Source organism: Podarcis gaigeae (assembly GCF_964106915.1).
Source record: "Podarcis gaigeae genome assembly, chromosome: 16".
NCBI classification, from domain to species: Eukaryota; Metazoa; Chordata; class Lepidosauria; order Squamata; family Lacertidae; genus Podarcis; species Podarcis gaigeae.
This window is the reverse complement of record NC_139693.1, coordinates 42,440,825-42,465,744: the sequence shown is the minus strand read 5'-3', so window position 1 is coordinate 42,465,744 and position 24,920 is coordinate 42,440,825. Positions and strand designations below refer to the sequence as shown.

Genomic DNA, 24,920 nt, shown 5'->3' with positions numbered 1-24,920 from the left:
TACAGTGGTGCCCCGCAAGACGAATGCCTCACTAAACGAAAAACCCGCAAGACGAAAGGGTTTTCCGATTTTTTAGCGGCTTCGCAAGACGAATTTCCCTATGGGCTTGCTTCGCAAGACGAAAGCCCATAGGGAAATCTCTGGGGACAGCGGGGAAGCGCAGCGCGCCTTCTCCTCTGTTCCTGGACCTGTCCTAAGGCTTGCGGTGGGAGGTCCGGGAACAGAGGACAAGGCGCGAAGGGCTTCTCCTCTGTTCCCGGGGCTTGCGGTGGGAGGAGGGTTTTTCCTCCCCACCGCCAACATTCAGAACAGCATTCTGAATGTTGGCGGTGGGGAGGAAAGCCCTCCTCCCACCGCAAGCCTTCAGGACAGGTCCGGGAACAGAGGGGAAGGTGCGCAGCGCTTCTCCTCTGTTCCCGGGGCTTGCGGTGGGAGGAGGGTTTTTCCTCCCCACCGCCAACATTCAGAACAGCATTCTGAATGTTGGCGGTGGGGAGGAAAGCCCTCCTCCCACCGCAAGCCTTCAGGACAGGTCCGGGAACAGAGGGGAAGGTGCGCAGCGCTTCTCCTCTGTTCCCGGGGCTTGCGGTGGGAGGAGGGTTTTTCCTCCCCACCGCCAACATTCAGAACAGCATTCTGAATGTTGGCGGTGGGGAGGAAAGCCATCCTCCCACTGCAAGCCTTCAGGACAGGTCCGGGAACAGAGGGGAAGGTGCGCAGCGCTTCTCCTCTGTTCCCAGACCTGTCTTGAAGACTTGCGGTGGGAGGAAGGTTTTCCTCCCCACCGCCAACATTCAGAAGGCTGTTCTGAAGGCTGGCGGTGGGAAGAAAAGCCCTTCTCCCCCCAGCCTTCAGAAGAGTTCCCGCCTAGGCTGCAGATAGCAGCCTACTGCCCCGCGCGAGGGGCGCTCTTAAGCAGAGCGCCCCTCGCGCGGAGCAGACATTCGCCGCTTGGGGAGCCCTGCAGGGGAAGTCTTGCAGGGCTCCCCAAGCTGCGAATGTCTGCCCCTCGCGCGGGGCAGCAGGCTGCTATCCGCAGCTTGGAGAGCCCTCTGGACCTCTTCTGAAGGCGGGCGGGGGGCAAAAGTCTTTGTCCCCCCTGCCTGCCTTCCCGGGGGATTTTAAAATGCTGGCGGGCGGCAGCGCTGCCGCCCGCCAGCATTTTAAGATCACCCCGGACAGCGGAGACGTCCTCCGCTGTCCCGGGGTTTTTAAAATGCTGGCGGGCGGCAGCGAAGGCTTCGCTGCCGCCCGCCAGCATTTTAAAATCGCCCCAGGACAGCGGAGAAGTCTCCGCTGTCCCGGGAAGGGGGGGGAAGCCAAGACTTTCGCCCCCCCCGTCAGCCTTCAGAAGAGGTCGGGGGACAGACTGTCCCCAGACCTGGTCTGAAGGCGGTTTCCATAGGAACGCATTGATTGATTTTCAATGCATTCCTATGGGAAACCGTGCTTCGCAAGACGAAAAACTCGCAAGACGAAAAGACTTGCGGAACGAATTAATTTCGTCTTGCGAGGCACCACTGTATCTGGCTCCTGTGTTGGTGAACTAGCCTCCTTCTCAGGGGAGTCCCCTGTCTCCTCCTTGGTGGAGATGGTGTGCTCTGTTGCTTCCAAGAAGAGCTCCAGCTCTCTAATTCTTTGGAGCGTAGCTACACGTTCCTCCAGTTGCTGGACTTTGTCTTTTACGAGGGCAATCAACATGCAATTGCTGCAGGTAAAGCTGCCTGCAACCTTTGGCAAGATGGCAAACATTGCGCAGGAACCGCAGGCGACTGCAGCTGTTCCCTCACCCTCCATCTTGAGAACGTGTCATTGGGGGTGACTACAGCGGTCCTCCATCATGAAAAGCGTGAAGACAGGACAAATAAATCCCCCCAAAAAACCCTAGGTCTCCCCCAACAAACGTTTGAGACTAGCTCCCCTAAATCTAAAAGATGGATCAAACTGTGCGCGCCTAACAGCGCGCGCCGCTACCCTGCAAGCTCTGATAAGCTCCTCCCACAGCTAATCACCTACCTCAACAGAAACCCTGAGCAAGAGTCCTGAGCAAGTGTCCCGGGGGGGGGGGCACCCGCAGCGATGTCACCTCCTTCAGGTATGACACCCGGGGGTGGAGCGCACCCCCCACACCCACCTTCCTCCGCCCCTGAGTTCACCTTTAATGTGAACTGAATTGAATACCTCTCCCACTCCTAGTTCTGATTGTGTGCTTGTGTTCTACTTTACAGAGGATAACCCTCTATTTGAAGGAGCCTTCTGTCTGGAGTGCTGCCTGGTCCAAGCCCAGTGTGTTTTGTTCGTTTGTTTGTTAAATTTATATCCCAACTTTTCTTCCAAGGTACATGCTACTTCCCAAAGGCAGATCTAGGGGAGTGCAACTAGTTCAGTCATACTGGGTGTGGAGATTCTAGGGTGCTACCTCAAGCGCCAAGGTCCACCACTGTTTTCTCACCCCTCATTTAATTCCCTGTGAGGTAGGTTAGGCTGGCAGGCAGTGACTAGCCCATGATCAGCCAGTGAGCTTCATAGCAGAGTGTGGATTTGAACCCTGTTCTCTCCCAGCTCCTAGTTTGACACACTAAACACTGCATCTCATTGCCTCTCTCTTTTTAAAAAAAAAATTAATTGATTTTCCAATACAAATTTATAAAACCATACCAAATTTTTTTATCACAAATTATATTCTTTTAGACTTCCCTCAGTTCTCCTGCGAATCTTCCATTTTGATTATTTCTTTACACATTTCCTAATTTAATATTGCCTTTTATCAAACCTTCGCCCTCCCTATTCCCTTTTTTACAATACTCCAGATATTTTCACAGAGCTTCTTGCAAACCCACAAGCGTTATTTGCTCATCGCATATACTTTTCAAATAATCTGTAAATTTACTCCAGTCCTCAGTGAACCTGTGATCCCGTAGATTTTGGATCTTTCCTGTTAATTTATCAAGTTCTGCATAATCCATGAACTTCATTCTCCATTCTTCCATTGTCAGTAATTCTTCTTGTTTCCATTTTTGGGCCAGTAATATTCTTGCCGCTGTTATTGCATATTGAAAAAGTTTACAATCCTTTCTATTTATTTCATTTCCTACCATTCCTAACAAAAATGCCTCTGGTTTCTTAACAAATGTATATTTCAACATCTTTTTCAATTCATTATATATCATTTCCCAGAAGCCCTTGACCTTCTTACATTCCCACCACATATGGTAAAAAGTTCCTTTTTCTTTACATTTCCAACACTTATTACACATTTTATACATTTTTGCTAACTTTACAGGGGTGATATCATTTTCATAACATTTTCCTTTATCGCAGTACAGGCCATAAATTTTAACCTTTCATTCCATAATTTTATTCATTCATTTAGCTGTATATTGTATCCAAAATCTCTGGCCCAATGTATCATAACCCATTTAACTTCACCTTTAGTATACCATTCTAGCAGCAGTTTATACTAGCAGCAGTTTGATAAAATTTTGTAATCATTAAAAAAGCATTTCTGTTTGAAATTTCGATTCTTTTTCAGCCAGTCAGTTCTTTCTTTAACTCTTTTTACCACCAGTTGCTGCCAGAAAAGTTTTTTAACAAAATAAAAATGGAGAAGAAAAACTTACAATCCTGTTGCGCAGTTACTTTTAAAACCGAAACTAAAAAACTCCTAGCAATCCTTTCCCCACGGTCTCATCCGTTTCACCAAAAAGACTTCAAACTATATTAAACAGTATCTTTCCACTCCTCCTTTGCTCTCAATATCCTTATTATTTAAGTATATGTCCAAATATTATAAAAACAGAAGAAAAACCACTTGCGGTAACTCACACTCCACTCTCCTGCGTTCTGCGAATTCCCTTTGCGTATAAGTTCGATTTCAGATGAAGCTGACCTCCTTTTTCTTCACTTCATCGGTTCCGAATCCTTTCCCAATTAAAATTTTCGTTAAATACCTCAATTTAGGTCCGAAGTTCTTATTGATTGAGAATCAATCGCTTTTCTGTGCAAGCCTTTCGGAGGGTAGAAAATGGCTTCCCTTAGCCTGCTTCTTCACTCTGCCGTACTCTTCACCCCTTTTAAGGGATACCTGACGGCCGGGTGGTCCGCAAAAAGGCTTTGCCGGGAACCAGGCCCCCTGGATTTTCCTCCAAGGGGGAATTGGGGGCTGCGGCGCCCTTGCAGCACTCCTTTTTTCCTCCCGAAAGCTCAGAATTTCTCTCCGAGAGTATTCCCGCTTGCTCTTTGCTCCGCGATCGACCGGAAGTCGCATCACATTGCCTCTCAAAAGTGCATGTCTGGCCATCCTAGTTCAAGAACTCCAAATAAAAACTCATTTTTTTCTGGAAAAAATGTGTAGACCCCATCCCATCTAATTTTTTAGTAGCAACTATCCAGACTCTGCCCCTTCCACCCTGGAGATGTTGCCTTCTATAGACGAAGGGGTGTTGTGGAGCATTTAGAGACACCAAAGCTGTTCTTCCCCAGCAGGAGTTGGCAAAGTCTGCACCACCCAATATTAGCAGCAGTGCCCCCCCTAGTGCAGGGGGGTGTCCTTTGCCATGCCTTCCCCTCCCTGTGTGATGTACAGTAGAGTGACTTTAACACAGAGGTATGTGAGCTGCCCAGCTCTGCCAGGTGGCTGCAAGAAGGATCCGGGGAGGCCAGATTTCCAAAGCGTCAGCAGGAAAAGGTCACCCGCTTGTCTCCTGTGCTCCCCTGGGACACATTTTTGCAGGCTGCAGGCAGAGGGGCTGCACCAATGGCTGGGCAGGTGCAATGCCTTGTAACAGCCCAGAGGCCTACTATTTAACTCAATTTCAATCCTGCTCTTCAGCCAAAAAAGTTTCCCAAGATGGTTTACAAATGCCACTGATAAAACAGTCCCTGCCCTTCAGCTTTTACAGTCTCGATGCAAAAGGAGAGTGGTTGGGGAGGGAGGAGGGAAGCAAAAAGATTTATTAGCCGCAGAGTAATTGTGATGATCTGCTGGAATGGGAAGATTTCAAGGGCAAGAGGAGCCCAAAGTTTCTTCTCTTGCAGCAGAAGGGAAGGAGAGGCTCTGCAGACCCTCTTCCCTTCCCACCCCTCTGCCCATTGGTTGGAGTGGCTACTGCAGGTAACAGTGAACAGGGAAGCAATGCTTGGCCAGAGTTTGGGGTTTGAACAAAGGAGTGTTGCCACCAACAAAATGATTGGAGGGTGTTCCTTGATGGTCGGCAAGGGCCTCTTTATGGGAGCTAAATGGAAAAGGAAAGGAATAGATTGTTTCTTGATAGTGATACCTCTGTGGAATATTATGGATGGAAAAAAGCGAAGATGCATTACTTGACTTATAGGGAAGAAGCTGACTAAAAGTATCTGTGTGTGTCTGTGTGTGAAGCACACTGCTGTGGTCCTCATAATCACCCTGACTTGCAACATTAATTTTCTGCAGAAGCCTGGATGAAAAGAGAAGTCTTTACTTGACAGCAGAAGGCCCCATAGCAAAAAGGGGTCCTCCATACCTCCAGCAGGAGGGAATTCTGTAGCCAGGGTGTCATTACCAGTGTTAATTTTCTAGAAAAAGAGGTGCCAGAACTCACCACAAACACCTCCCTTGTTCTCTTATAATGGTAATTGTGCCCACTTGAGTGTTGCTGGAACTGAGTTCTGGTGAGTTCCGGCTGAAAAAAAGATCTGGTCATTACCAAGAAGACTTGATCCTGTATTTCCACACAGCAGGCTCCACCTGTTTTATTTATATTTATTTATACGTTAAATTTGTATACCACCCTTCATCTGAGAATCACAGGGCAGTTTACAATATAAAAACACAGACATGCTTAATATAGCCCCTCCCAGCTCTACAATTCTATGATTCTATAGTAACACATAAACACAATAACACTCCCCCTAAAAGCACATAGATGGTTTAATTCAGTGTTTTTCAACCACTGTTCCGTGGCACACTAGTGCCTGGTGTGCCGTGGGAAAAATTGAAAAATTTGAAAGATTTAAAAATAAAGTATTTTATAATTTTTCATATTTCTGTTTACTTACTATTTCATAATAAAGTAATTATAAAATATTTTCTTTGTGTTTATTTGATTCCTATTCAAGAGAATTACTTTATATATAGTCAATATAGGCGCAGAGTTAATTTTTTTAACATTTTCTAATGGTGGCGTGCCTCGTGATTTTTTTCATGAAAAAAGTGTGCCTTTGCCCAAAAAAGGTTGGAAAACACTGGTTTAATTAGCCAAAGGTCTGGGAGAAGAGAAATGTTTTTGCCGGTCACCTAAAAATATGTAATAAAGGTGCCAAGCAAGCCTCCCTGGGGAGAGCTGCTTTATTTATTAAATAACTTTAGAAACGGATTATAGCCTCCATTGATAGTCTTATGCTTCATGAATTTGTCATGGGAAGTCATTATAGAAGATATGTATTAGGAAATTATTATATTTAGATGTATTGTGTGAAAGGGTTTTTATTTATTTGTTGTATGTTTTTTTGTAGAAATTAATAAAGCAAATTATATATATATAAATACACACACGCACACAAACATACATACAGTGGTACCTCAGGTTAAGTACTTAATTCATTCTGGAGGTCCGTTCTTAACCTGAAACTGTTCTTAACCTGAAGCACCACTTTACCTAATGGGGCCTCCTGCTGCTGCTGCGCCGCCGGAGCATGATTTCTGTTCTTCTCCTGAAGCAAAGTTCTTAACCTGAAGCATTATTTCTGGGTTAGCGGAGTCTGTAACCTGAAGCGTATGTAATCCAAGGTACCACTGTGTGTGTGTGTATATATATATTCTCTTTTAAAGGCATCCGCCATCCAAATTGGTAGCCACCACTGCCCAATGCCTCCTGTAGGAACGAGTTACATAGGTCGGCATTGTGCTGTGTGAAGAAATCCTATCTATGCCAAATAGGGCTATATCTTTTTTTACAACCAAAAGATCCTGCAGCTTAGTTAGATGAACTTTTGCCTAAAAACAAAGGAATGAACTGTCATTTCCAAATCTTTAAAAAAAGGTCACCCCAAAATCAATAAATCAATATTTGTATCTGTAACAGTATAATGTATTATGTAGCGTTCATAGCATATACATGTATTATAATACAGTCATACCTTGGGTTGAAGTAGCTTCAAGTTAAGTATTTTTGGGTTGCGCTCCGCGGTGACCCAGAAGTGACAGAGTGCGTTACTTCCAGGTTTCGCTGCTCGCGCATGCACAGACACTCAAAATGACGTCACGCACATGTGCGGAAGCAGCAAAACACGACCTGTGCACGTGCAGATGCGCAGTCGTGTCCTACGTTTACTTCAGGATGCAAACGGGGCTCCAGAACGGATCCCGTTCATATCCAGAGGTAGCACTGTACAGGAAAAACAGTATTTGTACAGTGGTACCTCAGGTTAAGTACTTAATTCGTTCCGAAGGTCTGTTCTTAACCTGAAACTGTTCTTAACCTGAAGACCACTTTAGCTAATGGGACCTCCCGCTGCTGCTGCGCCACCGGAGCATGATTTCTGTTCTCATCCTGAAGCAAAGTTCTTAACCCGAGGTACTATTTCTGGGTTAGCGGAGTCTGTAACCTGAAGCGTATGTAACCTGAGGTACCACTGTACAATGTTTTGTACATTGTACATCACTTCTTATTGCTTAGAATAAATCTTTGTTTATGCTGCAAGCACCATAAAGTTCCCCCATCACTTTGATTGTGTGATGTGCACTTATTACTTCTGAATATCTGGAATACGGATGGCTCCTGCTTCCAGGATTCTCCAATACAGTTTTAGGAGTTCAATGTGGAAGCTACACACATATAAAAAATGCTGTGAAAATGGAGCAACCACCACCAGCGCCTGACAAGTAGCAACGTTACATATATGGTGATTCCAACTTTTCATTTCGGGGTGACCTTTTTTCAGAACTAAGAAGAATTAGTCCCTTTTACAATATTTCTAAGCAAAAGTTCATCCCGTTATGATACAGGAAAACGGGTGTTTTTTTGGGGGGGGGAGGAGGAAGTAAAAAAGTTACAACCCTAGTCCTGACTCTTCATTGGATGTCCAACAATTCTACTGTTAGGAGAGATGGAGAAAATGCTTTCTCCATTTCATGCATAATTGTGGGATGTAAAAATGCAGTCAAGTACAACATTCCTACAGTGGACATTTTAGGGGATGTTTTGTCCCACTCAGGAGAAGACTTCCTATTTCCTCCTGAGCTGGGACAGACTTGAAGAGGGTGAGGTCTATTGTACTAGCATGGAGGATCCCACGGCCTCCATGTTCAGATCAGTTTGTCTTCTCCATTTTGTATGTTGCTGTGTGTTTGGAGAAGTGATTGCTTAGTCGTCGTCACTTGGGACTAACTTCTTTATGGAATAGTTCTAGTTGTTATGTAACCTAATTCTGCCTTCAGGGATATGTCTGTGAACCTGAATGAATCTGATTAAACTACTTTTATATTAGCATTAATCAGATTCTTGTGTTTATTCCTTTTTAGAAGGGATTTTATCAGGAAGGAATCTTTAATAGTAAGACTCAGATGAGTCAGCAACAAGCTGATTGCTGCGTAATTTAAAAAGGGGGATGTTTGGAACTCTGCTAGAATATGGAACTTGCTAGCACAAGTTAGGAACGATATCATTAAATAATATATCCTCTCCTGCCTCCCTAATCATCCCCACAATAATTTTATAAGCTTCTATCCTGTTGTCTCTTACTTGCCTTTTCTCTAAATTAAAAAATCCCAAACACTGCAAACTTTCCTCATATGAGAGTTGCCCCATCTCCTTTATAATTTTGTGTGTGTAAAAAAATGGAAAAAGGGAGGGAAGCTCTATTTTGCAAAAGGTTTACAATGGAAACTTAGAGCTGACTCTTCCCCATCCTTTATTATTTATGGAGTGAACTGAATAATGCTAAGAGGACTTGGAATTTAATTTAATTGGAAGTATAATTGCTTATTTATCTTCAGTTGGACAGAAGAATGAAAGGAGTCTGCCAAGGAACTGATAAGGTTCATTACTAAGTCATCTGCAGCTTTATTTTCTTTTTTTTCTTCATGATAAATTTTTATTAATATTACACATATACACATGTAGACATATACAAAATCTATTACATAACTTACACATATTATATCCACTCCACAGATCATAAGTATAATACACAGTTATTTTAGGCTCTGCCGAGCCTTGGACTTCCCTCCACTCCTTTGGTAAGTATCAGATAGATTCTATGGTCACGTATTTTATCTCTTTTACATAGTAGCCCCTTACTGTTAGAGTTATTCCAACCCTGCCAGTGTCGTCTAAAATTTGGTTCCAATATACATCCAATATTTATTCCAATTATCGTGAAATTTCTGTTCATCTTGATCCCTTATTCTTCCTGTTATTCTAGCGAGCTCGGCATAATTTGTCACTTTAAGCTGCCAATCACTTATATTGGGTATAACCTCCGTTTTCCAATTTTGTGCTTATATGATTCTTGCGGCTGTTGTGGCATATAGGAATAATATCTTATATTCTTTTTTAATTTCTTTACCCGTCATTCCTAGCAGAAAAGCTTCGGGTTTTTTGGGAAAGGTGTATAATTTTTTTTTTTAAGTTCGTTATAGATCGATTCCCAAAAGCCTTTCACTTTGCTACATGACCACCACATGTGGTAGAAATCACCTTCTACTTCTCCCCATTTCCAACATCTTTTATTCTTTAACCTATAAATCTTGGCCAGTTTCATTGGCGTGTGGCTATAGATCATTTTCCACAGGTTTTCCCTTAGTGCTGTACATGCCGTGAACTTCATGTTTTGTTGTTGTTGTTTAGTCGTTTAGTCGTGTCCGACTCTTCATGACCCCATGGACCAGAGAACGCCAGGCACCTCTGTCCTCCACTGCCTCCCGCAGTTTGGTCAAACTCATGCTGGTAACCTTGAAAACACTATCCAACCATCTCGTCCTCTGCCGTCCCCTTCTCCTTGTGCCCTCCATCTTTCCCAACATCAGGGTCTTCTCCAGGGAGTCTTCTCTTCTCATGAGGTGGCCAAAGTACTGGAGCCTCAGCTTCACAATCTTTCCTTCCAGTGAGCACTCAGGGTTGATTTCCTTCAGTATGGAGAGGTTTGATCTTTTTGCAGTCCATGGGACTCTCAAGAGTCTCCTCCAGCACCATAATTCAAAAGCATCAATTCTTCGGCGATCAGCCTTCTTTATGGTCCAGCTCTCACTTCCATACTAACTTCATGTTAGTATTCCATAATTCCAGCCACCTCTCAAAGTCAATATTATAACCAATGTCTATCGCCCATTTAGTCATGACCTCCTTCACCTCCTCATCTTTTGTGTACCACTCCAGTAAAATATCATATAGTCTAGACAATGTTTTATTCTTACCTTCAATAACTTCTGTTGTGACGTGGGGTTTGTGATTTCAGCTCTCTTGACATAATATGCTGGAGACAGTTCTCTAGTAACACTTCTTTATTAAAGCAAACAAGACTGAGACTTGAGGAGGGGAGAGCTACATTTATAGGGACAGGGAACAAGCTAGAAAGGATACATTTTGGAGGGAACAATATCAGGCCTTTTGGAGGCAACCAATAAGACAGAGGATCCAAATACAGCAGCTTAAATGAACCAATAGTAGCTGTACCCTCTGGAACCAAAAGGCAGTTACTTTACCCTAATGCAATACAGACAATAATAATACAGATATAAAATCCTTTGACTCAATACACAACACCCCTCCCCCCCTAGTGAGCACAGCAGACGTAATCTCTCAGGTACTGTGGGGTCCTACAACTTCTACTTGATCTCCTGACAACAGGTGTTGCCGGTTCTGGATTGGGTGTCACCTGTGGTAGGGGGGCTGCTATAGGGGTTTCGTCAGGAACAGATGGAGTCCCAGACATCTCAGGGTCCCCTACCTGTACCTCGTCATCCTGAGGACCAGCAGACCCTGGTTCATTTGCTGAGGCCCCTGGTGACTGCACCTCTGGGCCATTTTTCACCCTGGTCTTGCAGCTCTGCGTCGTTAGCCAGGGATGAATTATCAGACTCCTCCCTGCTGAGCGCCCGGCGCCTCAGCTGATCTATATGTCTCTTCCAAACTTGCCCATTTTCCAAGGTCACATAATAGGACACAGGTCCACTAGTCCGGGTGACCACACCAGCCACCCACCGCGAACCTCGTGAATAGTTCCTCACCCAGACCAGATCTTCAGGGGCGAGATACCTTGTTGTGTCAGTCTCAGCTTGGGGGGTTGCTCTTGAATTACGGTTTGGCATTTTATCCGGGTGGACATAATCCAGCACCGTTACCAGTCTTCTACCCAAGAGCAGCTCAGCTGGCGACTTGCCCGTCGCAGTACACGGCGTCGCATGCTGCAAAAATAACATTCGTGCGATGCGAGCTGACCAGTCACCCTCCATTAAGCGCGCAATGGATTCTTTGGCTGTTCTTACCATGCGCTCCGCCTGCCCATTGGCAAGAATGCCCTGAATTCTTGGGATACAAAAGCTGCCCCATTATCTGATACAATGGTCTCAGGTAACCCGTGGGTTGCAAACAGCTGCCTCAACACCTTGATTACGGCAGCTGATGCCATGCTAGGGACCATCGCCACTTCTAACCATTTGGAATATGCATCAACGATAACCAAAAAGACCTTCCCCTGGAATGGCCCAGCAAAATCTAAGTGCAGCCGGCTCCAGGGAGATCTGGACTGCTCCCACCAGTGAACTGGTGCTCTGGCCACTTCTGGCCGCACCTCTTGGCATGCCTTGCATGTTCGTACCCATTGTTCTATGTTCTGGTCCATTCCAGGCCACCACACATAACATCGGGCTAGCAACTTCATCCTGACCATTCCCGGGTGTCCGATGTGAAGCGTCTCAAGAACCCTGTTTCTCAGTGGTGCTGGGATGATCACCCTATCTCCCCACAGGAGACAACCCTTATGCATGGACAACTCGTGCTGCCTTGTCGCATAAGGCCTGAATTTGTCTTCATGCGGACCACCTGGCCACCCCCTCCCCACCCAAGTGAGCACACGGGAGAGAACAGCATCTTTCCTTGTTTTCTCAGCTATATCAGTAGCCGTTACAGGAGCCCCCGGAAGTGTTTCCAGCATCATTATGTGCTCCGCTGGAGCAGGATCCTCATTGCTCCCACCAGGAAGGGGCAATCGACTCAGCGCATCAGCGTGGCACAACCGCTTCCCCGGCACATGGATCAAGGTGTACTGGAACCCGTTCAGGAATATAGACCAACGCAACATTCTGGGGGAGAGAATTTGTGGCGTTTGTTTGTTCGGGTTGAACAACCCTAACAGTGGTTTGTGGTCCGTTTCAATGGAGAAATGGCGACCGTACACATAATCATGGAACTTTTTGATTCCTGCCACAATTGCAAGTGCCTCTTTGTCAATTTGAGCATAGTTGCGCTCCGTGGCCGACAACGTACGGGAATAGAAAGAGATGGGCTTTTCCGACCCATCCGGTTCCCTATGACTCAGCACCGCCCCCAGACCGTATTGAGAGGCATCACATGCCAGGACCAGCGGCTTCGACTCATCATAATGAGCAAGGACACTCCTGCTACTCAGCATTCCTTGCAAGGAGTCAAAAGCCTTCTGCTGCTCCTGCCCCCATCGCCACACATTCTTTTTCTGCAACAGTCTATGTAATGGTTCAGCTACCAAAGCTTTCTGGGGTAAGAACGAATGATAAAAGTTAATAAGTCCCAGGAATGACTGCAACTCCGTCTTGTTCTGTGGTCGTGGTGCCTCGATGATGGCCTTAACCTTAGCATCTGTGGGGTGGATGCCTGATGCATCAATTTTAAACCCCAAGAAATCCACAGTTGGCACCCCAAAACTGCATTTTTCCTTTTTTAGTTGCAACCCCACCTCCTTGAACTTGAGCAACACTGCACGGACACGCGCAACCAGTTCCTGTGGGTCTTTTCCAGCAATCAAAACGTCATCAAAAAATGGCAAGACCCCCGGCAGACCTCTTAACAGGCGTTCCATGAGCCCTTGAAAAATCCCTGGGGCCACACAAACTCCAAATTGTAATCTGTTAACTCTGAACGCCCCTTTATGTGTGACAATAGTCTGTGCTTCCGCTGATTGTGGGATTACTGGCAGCTGTTGGTAAGCTTGTGCCAGGTCAATTTTTGCGAACACCTTGCCCCCAGCCAGTTTAGCCAACAGATGTGATATGACTGGAATGGGGTATGAGTTTCCCCTGAGTGCCTTATTGATAGTACATTTGTAATCAGCACAGATCCTGACTTCCCCATTTGCTTTAAGGGGCGTGACGATTGGAGTCTCCCACTTAGCGGAGTCCACGGGTGAGAGAACTCCCTGCTTGACCAATTTATCCAGCTCTGCTTCGATCTTGGGTTGCAGTGCCAATGGCACTCGCCTTGGTTTGAGTCGGATTGGGGCCACCCCAGGGTCCAATTCGAACTCAACTGGGGGCCCTTTATAACAACCCAGTTTTCCATTAAAGAGACCAGCAAATTCTTTGCATAATGCCTCGCTCATCTCAGGGCAGGTTTGGATTGAATTAAGCCCTGATGTACTCAGTCCCAGGGCGGGGAACCAGTCAGTGCCCAGGAGACTGGGGCGACTGCCCTTCGCAGTCACCAGTTTGAGTACCGCCTGTTTGTCCCGGAACTGTACTCTCACGGCACACATTCCCATGACATGGATGCGGCCCGCTGAGTATGACTGCAAAGTTGCCGGGAAGGGCTCCAGAGGGGGCAACTTACCCCTGGGGAAGAATGTCCTCGCGGTCTGGTCCGACACGATAGTGAATCCAGATCCGGAGTCCACCTCCATGTCGCACAGCTGACCCTCAATCTTCACCTTGACGTGTGCCTTACTTTGCGCTGGAAACTGCACGACCCTCCCGTTGATCTCCGTTACGTAGTGGCAGTCCTGTAGAACGTGGGTTGCTGTGGGCGGTCTGCGATGCTCCAGTCTAGGTGCTCCTGTCGCTCCCAACGCCGCCGATCTACAGACCCTGGCAATGTGACCTGTCTTCCCGCACGTCCAGCACATAGCATCCCGGAAACGACAACTCTTCCGCTCATGGTTTCCGCCACAACCAGGGCACCTGCCTCGATGATCTTTGTGCACTGTGCAGGCCTGACGCACTGACTCGACCCCACGGACTGGGCTCTGGCTCGAAGTAGCCTCTAGCTCGTCCATGGCATGCGCAACTTCTATCTGTGGCTTAGGGGCCCTGCGACTGGCATCAAGCTCCTCTCTTTCATACTTCTCCGTGGCGGTGGCCTCCTTCAAGGCTGAAGCAAGGGTAACCTCTTCTTTAGCCACGATGCGTCTTCTGGCTTTCTTGCTGCTCAGACCACCGATAAAACGATCCAGGAGAGTCTCTTCCAGATCTTGGAAGTCACAGTGCTGAGCGAGCTTCCGCAGTTCAGCTAGAAATGCAGATACAGACTCCCCAGCATGCTGCTGCCTCTTATGAAACTCCATCCGCCGGGCCACCTTGGTCTCAGTAGGCGCCAAATGGCTTGTTAGGCAGGCAAGAATATCTTTGAGAGATGTCTCACTTAGCTTCACTGGAGCAAGCAATGCCTTGGCCAGCGTGAAGATCTCAGGCCCACAGTAGCTCAGGAATGTGGCCCTTCTTTTGCTGGCATCAGTGATCCCTTGAGCCTCCGCGAAGAACTCGAAGCGTTCGACGTAGTCTTCCCACGTGTGGGGCTCTGATGGCTGGAAGGGCTCCAATACCCTTGGACTCTCCATTGTCCTGTGGGCAGGGTCGTCTTCTCAGCTGGCCAGTGAGTCTTGTTTTATCTTCAATCCGGACTCTGAGGCAGGGCTGCGTTAACTGCTCCTCAGCATTCCGGATCCCACCTTCGTCGCCAGTTGTTGTGATGTGGGGTTTGTGATTTCAGCTCTCTTGACATAATATGCTGGAGACAGTTCTCTAGTAACACTTCTTTATTAAAGCAAACAAGACTGAGACTTGAGGAGGGGAGAGCTACATTTATAGGGACAGGGAACAAGCTAGAAAGGATACATTTTGGAGGGAACAATATCAGGCAATCACAGTCCTGCCTTTTGGAGGAAACCAATAAGACAGAGGATCCAAATACAGCAGCTTAAATGAACCAATAGTAGCTGTACCCTCTGGAACCAAAAGGCAGTTACTTTACCCTAATGCGATACAGACAATAATAATACAGATATGAAATCCTTTGACTCAATACACAACAACTTCCACATTGAATTTAGATTTTTTATCTTCAAATCCTAATTTCTTTTTATCTTCTTTTAACAAATCATTTACCTGGTGGTTTTGCAGCCACCCAGTAAATGATTTTTAATCTCTTCATATGGTCTAAGTTTAATGCCTTGATCAGTTTTCCTTGTAAGTTCTTCATAAGTGGCATTCTTCCCTTCCATATTAGTTTTTTTGACAGTTAACACCTCTATTGGTGAAATCCACCAAGGTGTCTTCCTTTCCAATAGATTTTTATTTCTTTCCCATACTTGGAATATTGGTCCTCTAAAAATATGGTTTAGAAAGCCTCTATGTACTTTCACCTTTTCATACCACAGGTACGAGTGCCATCTGCAGCTTTATTTTCATCCATGAAAATCTGTTTTTTAAAGGGTCTGGAAACTTCTGTTTCAGTGTATCTGAAGAAGTGTGCATGCACACGAAAGCTCATACCAAGAACTGACTTAGTTGGTCTTTAAGGTGCTACTGGAAGGATTTTTTTTTGTTTTTTAAAAGTACATGTTGCCAGTGTGAGGGCCCTGATCCAGACTAGAACCCCAGCGAGAGAGACTCTTTACCCATCTCCCTATAGTCATAATTTTCCTGTCTTGCTTTTGGGTCTGGAAGCTGGGAATGGGTAAGACAGGAGAGCGAGGTCAGTGTCCTTCTTTCAAAAACAAGGTTCCGTATTTTTCTGTGTATAACATGCACCCGTGTATAAGATACAGCCACCAATCACCCACCCATCCAATCGCCGCTGCAGCAGTCAATCGCTAGCAGGCCTTGCTGCAGCCACGACTTGCCACTTACAAACTCATGCTCGCGCGGTTAACACTAGTCGCTCGTACCCCCTCTGCACTATCCGTGTATAAGATGTGCCCCCATTTCTTAGATTTTTCTATAATAAAAAAACATTTTCTTATACATGGAAAAATACGGTATTTATTTGTATTTATAGCAAATGAAACATTTTTTTCATTATAAGGTTTGACACACATTATTGTGGCAGAGAGTCTTCACTATAATAATAAAATAGCATTGATATAATAAAGGGGATGCATCTTACCTGTTCAGAGCTTAGAATTTCCTATGTTCAAGTCTAATGCAAACTAGGTTTACACTGTTTTCAGTATAACCTTTTCAATGTTTTTATATTGAGTTTTGGTATTCTAGTGTTCAGTGAATTTATATCAACATTCCATTGTGTCTGCAAATGGGTGGGGACAGGATAGCTCAGGATGGCATTCGCTGCCTTGCAAGAGGCTGTTTTGCCCTGACAGGTGGCGTATAACTTTATTAACTAAATAAATGTCTCTATAGTCCTGAGCTTTCCCAATGAAAACCTGTTCTTTAAAGCTCAATTCAGGTTTGCTCTGACTGAGCTTTAAAGAGTGGGGTTTTGTGGGGAAAGCTCTGGAGCAAAAAACAAAAAGACTGTGAGCTTTAAATCCTGAATTATGCCTGGAAAAAGCAAATGAAAAGTAAGCGTGGTCATGCTGTTTTTATAATGACTGCATAGTATTATTTTGTTTGGTTTTATATTTTACTCTGTGCTGTATTGTGACTCACATTGTACTATGACCTGGGGCCATGATAGGATGTAAAAACTGAACAATTCAGGTTCTACCCAGAGTCTCTCACCTCACCCAAGAAAAAACAACAACCCTGTAGAGTGAATGAAATAGTTGTGTTTGCAGATGTCTGAAAAGTCTTTCTCTCTCTTTTTCTTCCTTGCACTATGTGTGTTTCTGAGGCAGGCCAGTGTCCTCATCTCCATAAAGCATCATTCCTTGTGTCTCATCTTTTGAAGCACCATAACCTCTGAGCCACCCTCACCACATCAGCATGGCCATCTCATCACGTCTGGCTCTGTGGGAACAAAAGGAAAGTGCCATTCCCCTACCACACTGTTAGCCCTTCTGCATGCAGAGAGATTGGAGCCTATGGCATGAGGGAGGAGCTTTGCCCTCTCCTTGAAATCCAGGCCTTTACAAACCCAATGAAAGCACTGCAAATGTCTCCTGGTTCCCTGTTGCTGTGGCTAACCCATGCCCAATACTAAATAGCTTGTCACCAGCACAATTTAATTTAATTTTAGATTTTTGCTTTCCATATAGAATTCTGCTGCTTTTGGTTTCTTCTTCCGGGCTTCTCTGCTTAGAAGTCTCCTCCTGTATTTGCCGGGAGGCTGATTCTAACCCTCCCTGCCTCCCCAGAATTGAAGACAATTTGAAAAAGGAGATGTGCCCAGTCATCCCACATTACCTCTGGTCTAATGGGCTGGCAGGTCCTTGCATTGCTTTAAAATTTGCAACCTGTGTGCATGGGAGGAAAGAAATGGTTATGTGTGCAGCATGGAAAAGTATCCTTTTCACCATCCTTTTCCCTCTTGAACCCAATTGCCCACCTGCTGCCAAAGTTGCTTTACAGGGTTTGCATGTGCCAATTTCACCCCTGCGCTGCCACAGCTTGGTTTCCTTTGAGCATCTTTTCTGTCCTTGTAGCTCCTCTTAGGAAATCTTCAGTGAGAGCAGATTTTATTTCCCTTTTCAAAATCCTGACAGAGAAGCAGCAGATGGATGTAATTGGCTAGTGTGATCTGTGGCCCTTGTGGCAGAGGGTTCTGTGGAATGCCTTTGCCAGCGCTGTACAATAACTCCATTTTTGCTTGTGTATACAGATTAGGGAAGAAGACCGCAGCCCCCCACCCACCTCGCCACCCCCACTTTTCTCGGTCATTCCCGGAGGCTTCATCAAGCAACTTGTGCGGGAAACAGAAAAGGAGTCCAAAGAAGCAAAATTAAAAGAGAAATTAATTTCCAAAGAAGATGTGAGTAAGAAAACAACACTGAGAATTCAAACATTCAGCTGCAGTCTCTGCACTGCTGAATCCTTGGGCCTGTCCATATTTATGCATTAGTTAGGTGATAATCTACTTTCCCCCCAAGGCAAATGGGTAAATGGTAAATGAAAACAATTGAATAGATTTGGACAATTATTCCAAACCCAACACTTGAGAAGTAATACAGACTGACAATTGCTGTCTGAAATGTAAAGGTATTGGCACCTAAGGACAAAAATCAAAAGATATTGGGCCAATATTTTTATTATGCAGCCAACAGAAATGTCACAAAATGGTGTATAAGCTTTTGAGTCCCCCAAAATACTTCACCAGACTAGAAAGAAAAAAGGAAAAGGAAAAGAAAGACTGGCATCTCACACCACCCCTGGGCTGACTGCACTGGCGACCATTTAGTTTCCAATTCAAAGTGCTAGTTTGACCTATAAAGCCTTAAATGGCTCGCCTGGCACCTTTGTTAAATATATTTAGGTGTCAGGCGAAAACATTCCCCTTTTTCCAGGCCTTTGGCTGATTAAACAATCTATGGCCTTTTAAACTGTGTGTGTGTGTGTGTGTGTGTGTGTGTGTGTGATTGTTTGTTATTATGGTATAAATGTTTGTGTTTTTATATTGTAAACTGCCCTGTGATCCTTGAGTGAAGGACAGTATAGAAATATTATTAATATTAGTAGTAATATTATCATCATCAAAGTCTGGGGGAGAGAAAAGTGCTTGAACAGCAGCCTTTTCTTTCTCTTCCTTTCCCTCCCCACTTTGCATTTTTGCCATCTAACCTGATGAAGAGTTCTGGGGAACTGCAAAGTTTGCACACTATTTTTTTTACATTTTCATTGTCTAATAAAGGTATTGCCTTAATATGAAATATATTCAGTTTTGCTATTGAATCAGATTTTGGCGCAATAGAGGAAATAATTACAGTAGAGGAGTGCTGACATCACATCACCTTGCATTAATTTTTAGGGGAATTAATGTCAATGGCTAAATGTATATCCTACCCCCCCAGTCCAAATAGCTACTCTGGGTAGCTCACAGTGATAAAATCATAACCACCATATCAAATGATAAGTCAGCCAGTCGCTACAGTTACACTGGTTTGATGTTGAAACATCTATCAAGCAGAGAGGCAATCATGTCCTAAAAACCCTTTACAAGAGGGAAGCTTTTGCCAGACTTTGAGAAGGTCAGAAGGCATGCCTTGGTTTAGCCCCTTCCAATTCATGTCTTACTTTCCACTGAAACTCACAAATAAGACGTACACAAACTTTTAAAGGAGATGGCCTCCAGGTCCCTTCACACACCACCATTTTGGATGTGCATCTAAAAATGTAGAGAGAACACAATGGACCCACTATGGACATGAATTCTCAGCAGTGAACAGTGATTGGCTTCAGTGGCCTGTTAGGTGCCCACATTGGTTGGCAAATCCAGGTCTTCCCTGTGTAATGTGTGCAATGACCATTAAATACTTAATTTCTGGCAGGAGGACCCAGCTGAGTCCAAATACCAGGCTGATAATTATACAGTATACAGTATACAGTATACTGGAAGAATTCAGAGAGTGCTTCTTCAGCAGACTGGCCCAATAAAATATGGGAATAGCACTTGTGGAAAAATTGGCACAAAATTTGAAGCATAAAGACTCCTTTGTAACTGTAGCTTTATACCAAACAGTATAGACACACAGTAACAAAATGAAACTAGCCGGCTCCCCTCACGTTATAAAATGTCTTGGTTGGCATAAACTGAATATTGCTTTCTGTACAAATGGTTGTCTGGGATAGGAACTCACAGTATGATGCAATCTGGATGTTATTTTGGATGTATGGCCTTAACTCCATCTTCTGGACTGGTATGGGATATTTTATTATTATGTGTGCATAATGTTGTAATATGTTGTAAGAATCTAATATAACCTATTTAAAGGCAACAAACCCTACCAGACACAAATACCTTTGAAAGGCCCTTTAGATGACTGTGTCTCAACTGATGCTGCTGCACTCTAGGAAACACTCCTCTGCTTTGTTTGGAAATGGGCATGACTGACTCCTCTGGTGCTAATGTCCTTGAGTGTGTGTTTGTTTCCCAGCCTCCAGGAAAGCAGGTTGACGGGCCCGTGCAGCAGTTTGTAATCAGGGACACCAACATTTTGGAAGTGGGAGAGGACATGGCCAACAAGGGACAGCTGCTGCAAGGACGATTGAATGGTGAGAAGCATGGAGCGGAAGGTGAGTCTGAGATTCCAGAAAGGAGGAAGCCTTTGCCTTTCAAGAGAACTGTCCAGAGAGGCCACACCCAGCAACCAGTACTGCCTGTGCCTGAATTAGCACCGGCCACTCCAAAATCAGCACCAGGAGTTCCAACACTGGGCGAGGAGGTCCACTTGGATGCATCTCAGCCTCCTAAAGTTCCTGCAGCTCCAGATCAAATCAAAAGCAGCAGTGCTAAGGATCTACCTGGGTCTGGAACAGAACATGAAAAGAAGGGCCATTTACTCTGGAACAAACACTTTGAAAGCCCAGGAAAGGAGAATTGGAAAATGAGGACCAAGGAAGAGGCTGTGAGCAAGCCAGGAAATAAGGCAAAATTTACAGGGAAGGGGAAAGAGCTTGGAGAAAATAAAGAAAAGGCCACAGACAGTGGGAAGCAGCCAGGAGAACCCAAAGAGAGCCATGTAGAAACCGAGAAAGTATTAGCAGAATTGAAGGTGGAACAGGGAGAAATGGAAGAGGAACTGTCTCGGAAGGGAGGAAAAAGAAAGCAAGAATCTCCAGTAGCAGAAATGAAGGAGAAACCAGAGGAAATTAAGGAAGTGTTGGCAGGAGAAAACAAAGAAGAACTTGGAGAAAGCACAGATTCGGACAAGGTGAGGTTGATGCTGAATTCAGTGTTATGGGCCCACTTCCTAGGGTTTCAGCTGTATATCCCTTTGCTGGGGAAGGGCTTCATCCTGCACCCTTGGTGGTTTTACCTAGTGCAGAGCACTCTGTGTCCTGGACAAGGCCTCCCAAAGATTCCTAACTTCTCCTTGCATGGCTATTTTTTCTTCCCTGGAATTTGGAGTTCTGTCTCAGCTATGCTGGTTTTCAAAGTGGAAATCCCGCTTGTTTCCTCTCCTTGGTTCATTCATTCCCTCACTGAGTGAAGATTCTTTCACTGAATGTCAAATCTTCAGCCATCTCAAATCTGAGATTGCTTTGAACATTTGGACCAAATCAGAAAGGAATAACTTTGACTGTGGGAGATCCCAGACAGATGAATGAATTTGGATGAAAAGCAAAAATGATCCACAACTATTGTGCACAATTATTCCCCTTCCTCACTCTTCCTTCCTTCACCCAGGTGTACCATGATGTCTGGTATGAAACAGAGAAAGTTTGGCTGTTACAAAAAGATGGATTCACTCTTGGTAAGGTGGCCGTGGTTTTCTCCAGCCTTTACACTTTGTAGCTTCGAGGGTGTGAGAATGTCAAGGTGGGAAGCTGCTCTTTGTTGGTGGTGCATGTGCTCCAGATCACAATAGTGCACATGATCATGTGTGTGAATAGGGGTGCATTACAGCAGAGGCTTCTCCTTCAATTAAAGGGATAGTGGTGGCAGAAAAGGTGTGACCAAGGAGGAACAGGAAAGAATGGCTACAGAAATGGTCCCACTGGGTGCAGAATGTGTAGAGTTGCGTGAGATTATCCACAACCTGAGGATGGTAGGAGGGGAGAGTTTAGGAGCATGGGAAGCTGCTTTATACCAAGTCAGACCCTTGGTCCATCTAGCTCAGTATTCTGTACAGTGACCAGCAGTGACTCTCCAGGGTTTCAGGCATGAGCCTCTCCCAGCCCTCCCTGGATATGCCATTGCGAATTGAACTCAGGAACTTCTGCATGCAATGAAAGGCAGATGCTCTACCACTGGGCCTTGGGAGCCCCTGTGTTGAGAGACTGCCTTATACACAGCTGGTCAAACAGCTGGTCTATCTGGGTCTACACCAGCTTTCTGCAACCTGCTGTCTTCCAGAGAGCTTGAACTATAACTCCCATCAGCCCCAGCCAGCATCAGTGTGCTGGTTGGAGTTGATGGAGTTGGTGAAGGCTGGCCTTTGCAGGCTGGCAGCAGTGGCTGTCCCAGGTCAGGCAGGAGCATTTCCAGCCCAACCTGAAGACTCTGGGAACTGAACCTGAGGACTTTCTGTCTACAAGAAAGGCCCTTGGACTGCCACTGATCTGTCGCCAAGCCAAAGAGGAGAGAACAAAGAGCCTTCAAGTATTTGAAGAGTCATTTCCCTCTCACTACTCCATCCCCCCCTTTGGCAGCTACTGAACTGAAGCCAGATGAGGGCACTCCTGAGCTGCCTCCAGGGACAGTCCGAGTCCGAGTGGAAGCTGATGGCTCGATCTTGGAGGTGGATGAAGAAAAGGTCCAGAGAGTGAGTTGTTGTGCCTCTCCCTTCCTCAAGCTTCCAGCAGAGCCCATGGCTGCAGCGAACCATCCCTACTTGGTCTAGTTCTGAGGCACCTTCCTTGCCTACTTCAGATACATGGGCTGCCTCTGGACTGGGGAGGCTTTCTCCTCAGAAGTGCCCTTGCTTTCCTCACAGTCCCTGAATTTCAGGGCTAGCCCTGCTATGAAGCAGGGTAAGGTGATGGGGAGGTGCTGGGTGCCTCCAAGCAGTCTTCTTCCTAAACATGCCCTTAGGTGTGTGGTGGAGGACGCTATCCTGTTGCCCATTGTGATAGGGCAGTTTGAGGGCACATTCCACCATGCAAATGATGAGCAGAGGTTGTTTGCCTCCCACCCACCCACCCACCCACCCTTGCCATCTGTTTTGAATGAAGCCCAGGCAGTCTGTAGGAGAGGGGGAGCTGGTCTGAAAGAATACAGGCAGAGGAACAGGCTGGTTCTGCCACAAAGAAAGAAGAGCATAAGAAGAGTCTGCTGGCCCTTCTAGACCAGCTTCCTGTTCTCACAGTGGCCAGCCAGATGCCGCAATGAGAAGCCCTCAAGCAGAATCTGAGCACAAGAATCCTCTCCCCTCCTAAGATTGTGGGGGTGGGGGAGGGAGTGGGAGCAAACTTTCACCATGGTTGGCAGGCAGCATTGTGTTGAGCTCTTATAACACTCATCCCCCAGACCAATCCTTCAAAATTTGACTACGCCGAAGACTTGGCCTCCCTAGTCAGCCTGAATGAGTCAAGCGTCATCCACACTCTGTGCCGCCGGTACCAGTCTCAGCTGCTTTACACCCACAGTGGTCCTGATCTGATCGCCATCAAACCATCGTCTTCTGTTTCCACTTGTTCAATAAAGGTACGGGGTTGAGTCTGGGGTGGCATCGCTTAACAAGGACCTCTCTACCCAGTTAGGATAATTGCCTGGCAGAGGAGACCTGCCCTTTCCTGTGGCAACCAGTGATGTAATGACACTCAGAAGTGCAGAGACCCTTCATGGTGGTCATAGCCATGCCCCCTTCTAAGATTATACAATAGTCTTATAATTACACAATCATAAAAGTAATTAGAGATGCATTGCAACAATGCATTGCCTTTCAGCTAGCTCTGCTATTTTCCAGACATGCACATGGGCAAATCATTTGGAATGCTCCATTATCTCCTTTCAGAGTGACTTAAATTGCATTTTCTTCAAGTTCCATTGTACGTAACAGAACTTTCACACCATTCTCGTGAAAACGTTTTCTGTGTTCTAAACACTTAGCTTTTGAGCACATGGAACAACTCCTTCTCGGTGTTCTTCTGTTGCACCTTCTCCTTGGAGCCCATCCTCAGTGGTTGACTCATCACTCTGAGCAGCACAGAGGGTGAGAAGACTTTGTCTCTATGGACAAAAAGCTCCCCTTCCATGTTGATTGGGTGGCTCTAGGGTGCTGGAGAAAGGGACCCTGATGCAGAAATAAAAGCAAGTCTTTGATCCCCTATGACCCCAGACCCCTGTACTACTGGTGGTAAATAAAACCAAGGGCTTGTGGCACCTTAAATGACAGCTTTATTCTTACTCTGTGCACCTTTATGGCACCATAAGTGACTTTTTCGTGGCTTTTGCTGCTACAGCCACAACGTTCCTCCCTGCATCTCCAGATGCTTTTATGAGGAGGGCTGTCTGAGATGCTTGGCGCAGGATGTTCTTTCACTGCTTAGCACTGGGGTGAGGAAACCTTTATCAGCCTGTGGACTGCATTTCTTCAGGAGCCACCTGCCAGGGGCTGTATGCCGCTGATGAGCAGGAGCAGTGGATGTGACTTCTACACCCAGGTGACGAGGAGAGGTCAACACAAATAATTGCATAGCCCACCCTGGGCAACTGCCATACAGCAGAAAATGAGTCTTAAAAGCTAGATAATATTGGTGCAAAAGTTGGAGGCTACTTCCAATTTCTGCCAAGCTGTGACAAGATTCCAGAGGGTTGTAGACCCTCACCCAGGGCCCATGTTCCAGTGAGAATCAAGGTGTGGCAGAGACTGTTGTGCCTTTAGAAATGTGGATTAATTGCACATATTTACACCTTTAATCTACATTGAGGGAGTACAGCATGGTCATCTCAAGAGGGGCTTGTTCCCCACAACAGGGCAGCACTGGAGTCAAAGCAATCTCTCCCAGGCAGTCTTCAGCCAGCCAGCCAAGATCTTTCTGGCTTTTCTCAGCCATCCCAAAGGCTGTGATCTTCCAAATCACCAGTCTCTATTCAAACCTCAGGGCAACAGGGAAGGACAGTTCTCTTGCATTCCCAATGGCCCGCAAAGACCAGGCCATTGTTTCTTCAGGGCCCTAGCCTGGTGAGGTCATTTTGCTT

The 24,920-nt window shown here is 45.7% G+C and overlaps 1 protein-coding gene across 1 annotated transcript in view; it reads left to right on the top strand.

Annotated features, from left to right (window-relative positions):
* The window catches only part of MYO18B (myosin XVIIIB), a 276,767-nt gene that overhangs the window by 14,251 nt on the left and 237,596 nt on the right, over positions 1 to 24,920 (top strand). Inside the window, exons 3-8 of the mRNA XM_083717843.1 lie at positions 17,020 to 17,146; positions 17,943 to 18,092; positions 20,212 to 20,988; positions 21,465 to 21,531; positions 22,430 to 22,542; positions 23,247 to 23,423. Of these exons, the coding sequence (XP_083573969.1) occupies positions 17,108 to 17,146; positions 17,943 to 18,092; positions 20,212 to 20,988; positions 21,465 to 21,531; positions 22,430 to 22,542; positions 23,247 to 23,423 (1,323 nt within the window). The 5' untranslated portion in view covers positions 17,020 to 17,107. The remainder of the gene's footprint in view (positions 1 to 17,019; positions 17,147 to 17,942; positions 18,093 to 20,211; positions 20,989 to 21,464; positions 21,532 to 22,429; positions 22,543 to 23,246; positions 23,424 to 24,920) is intronic.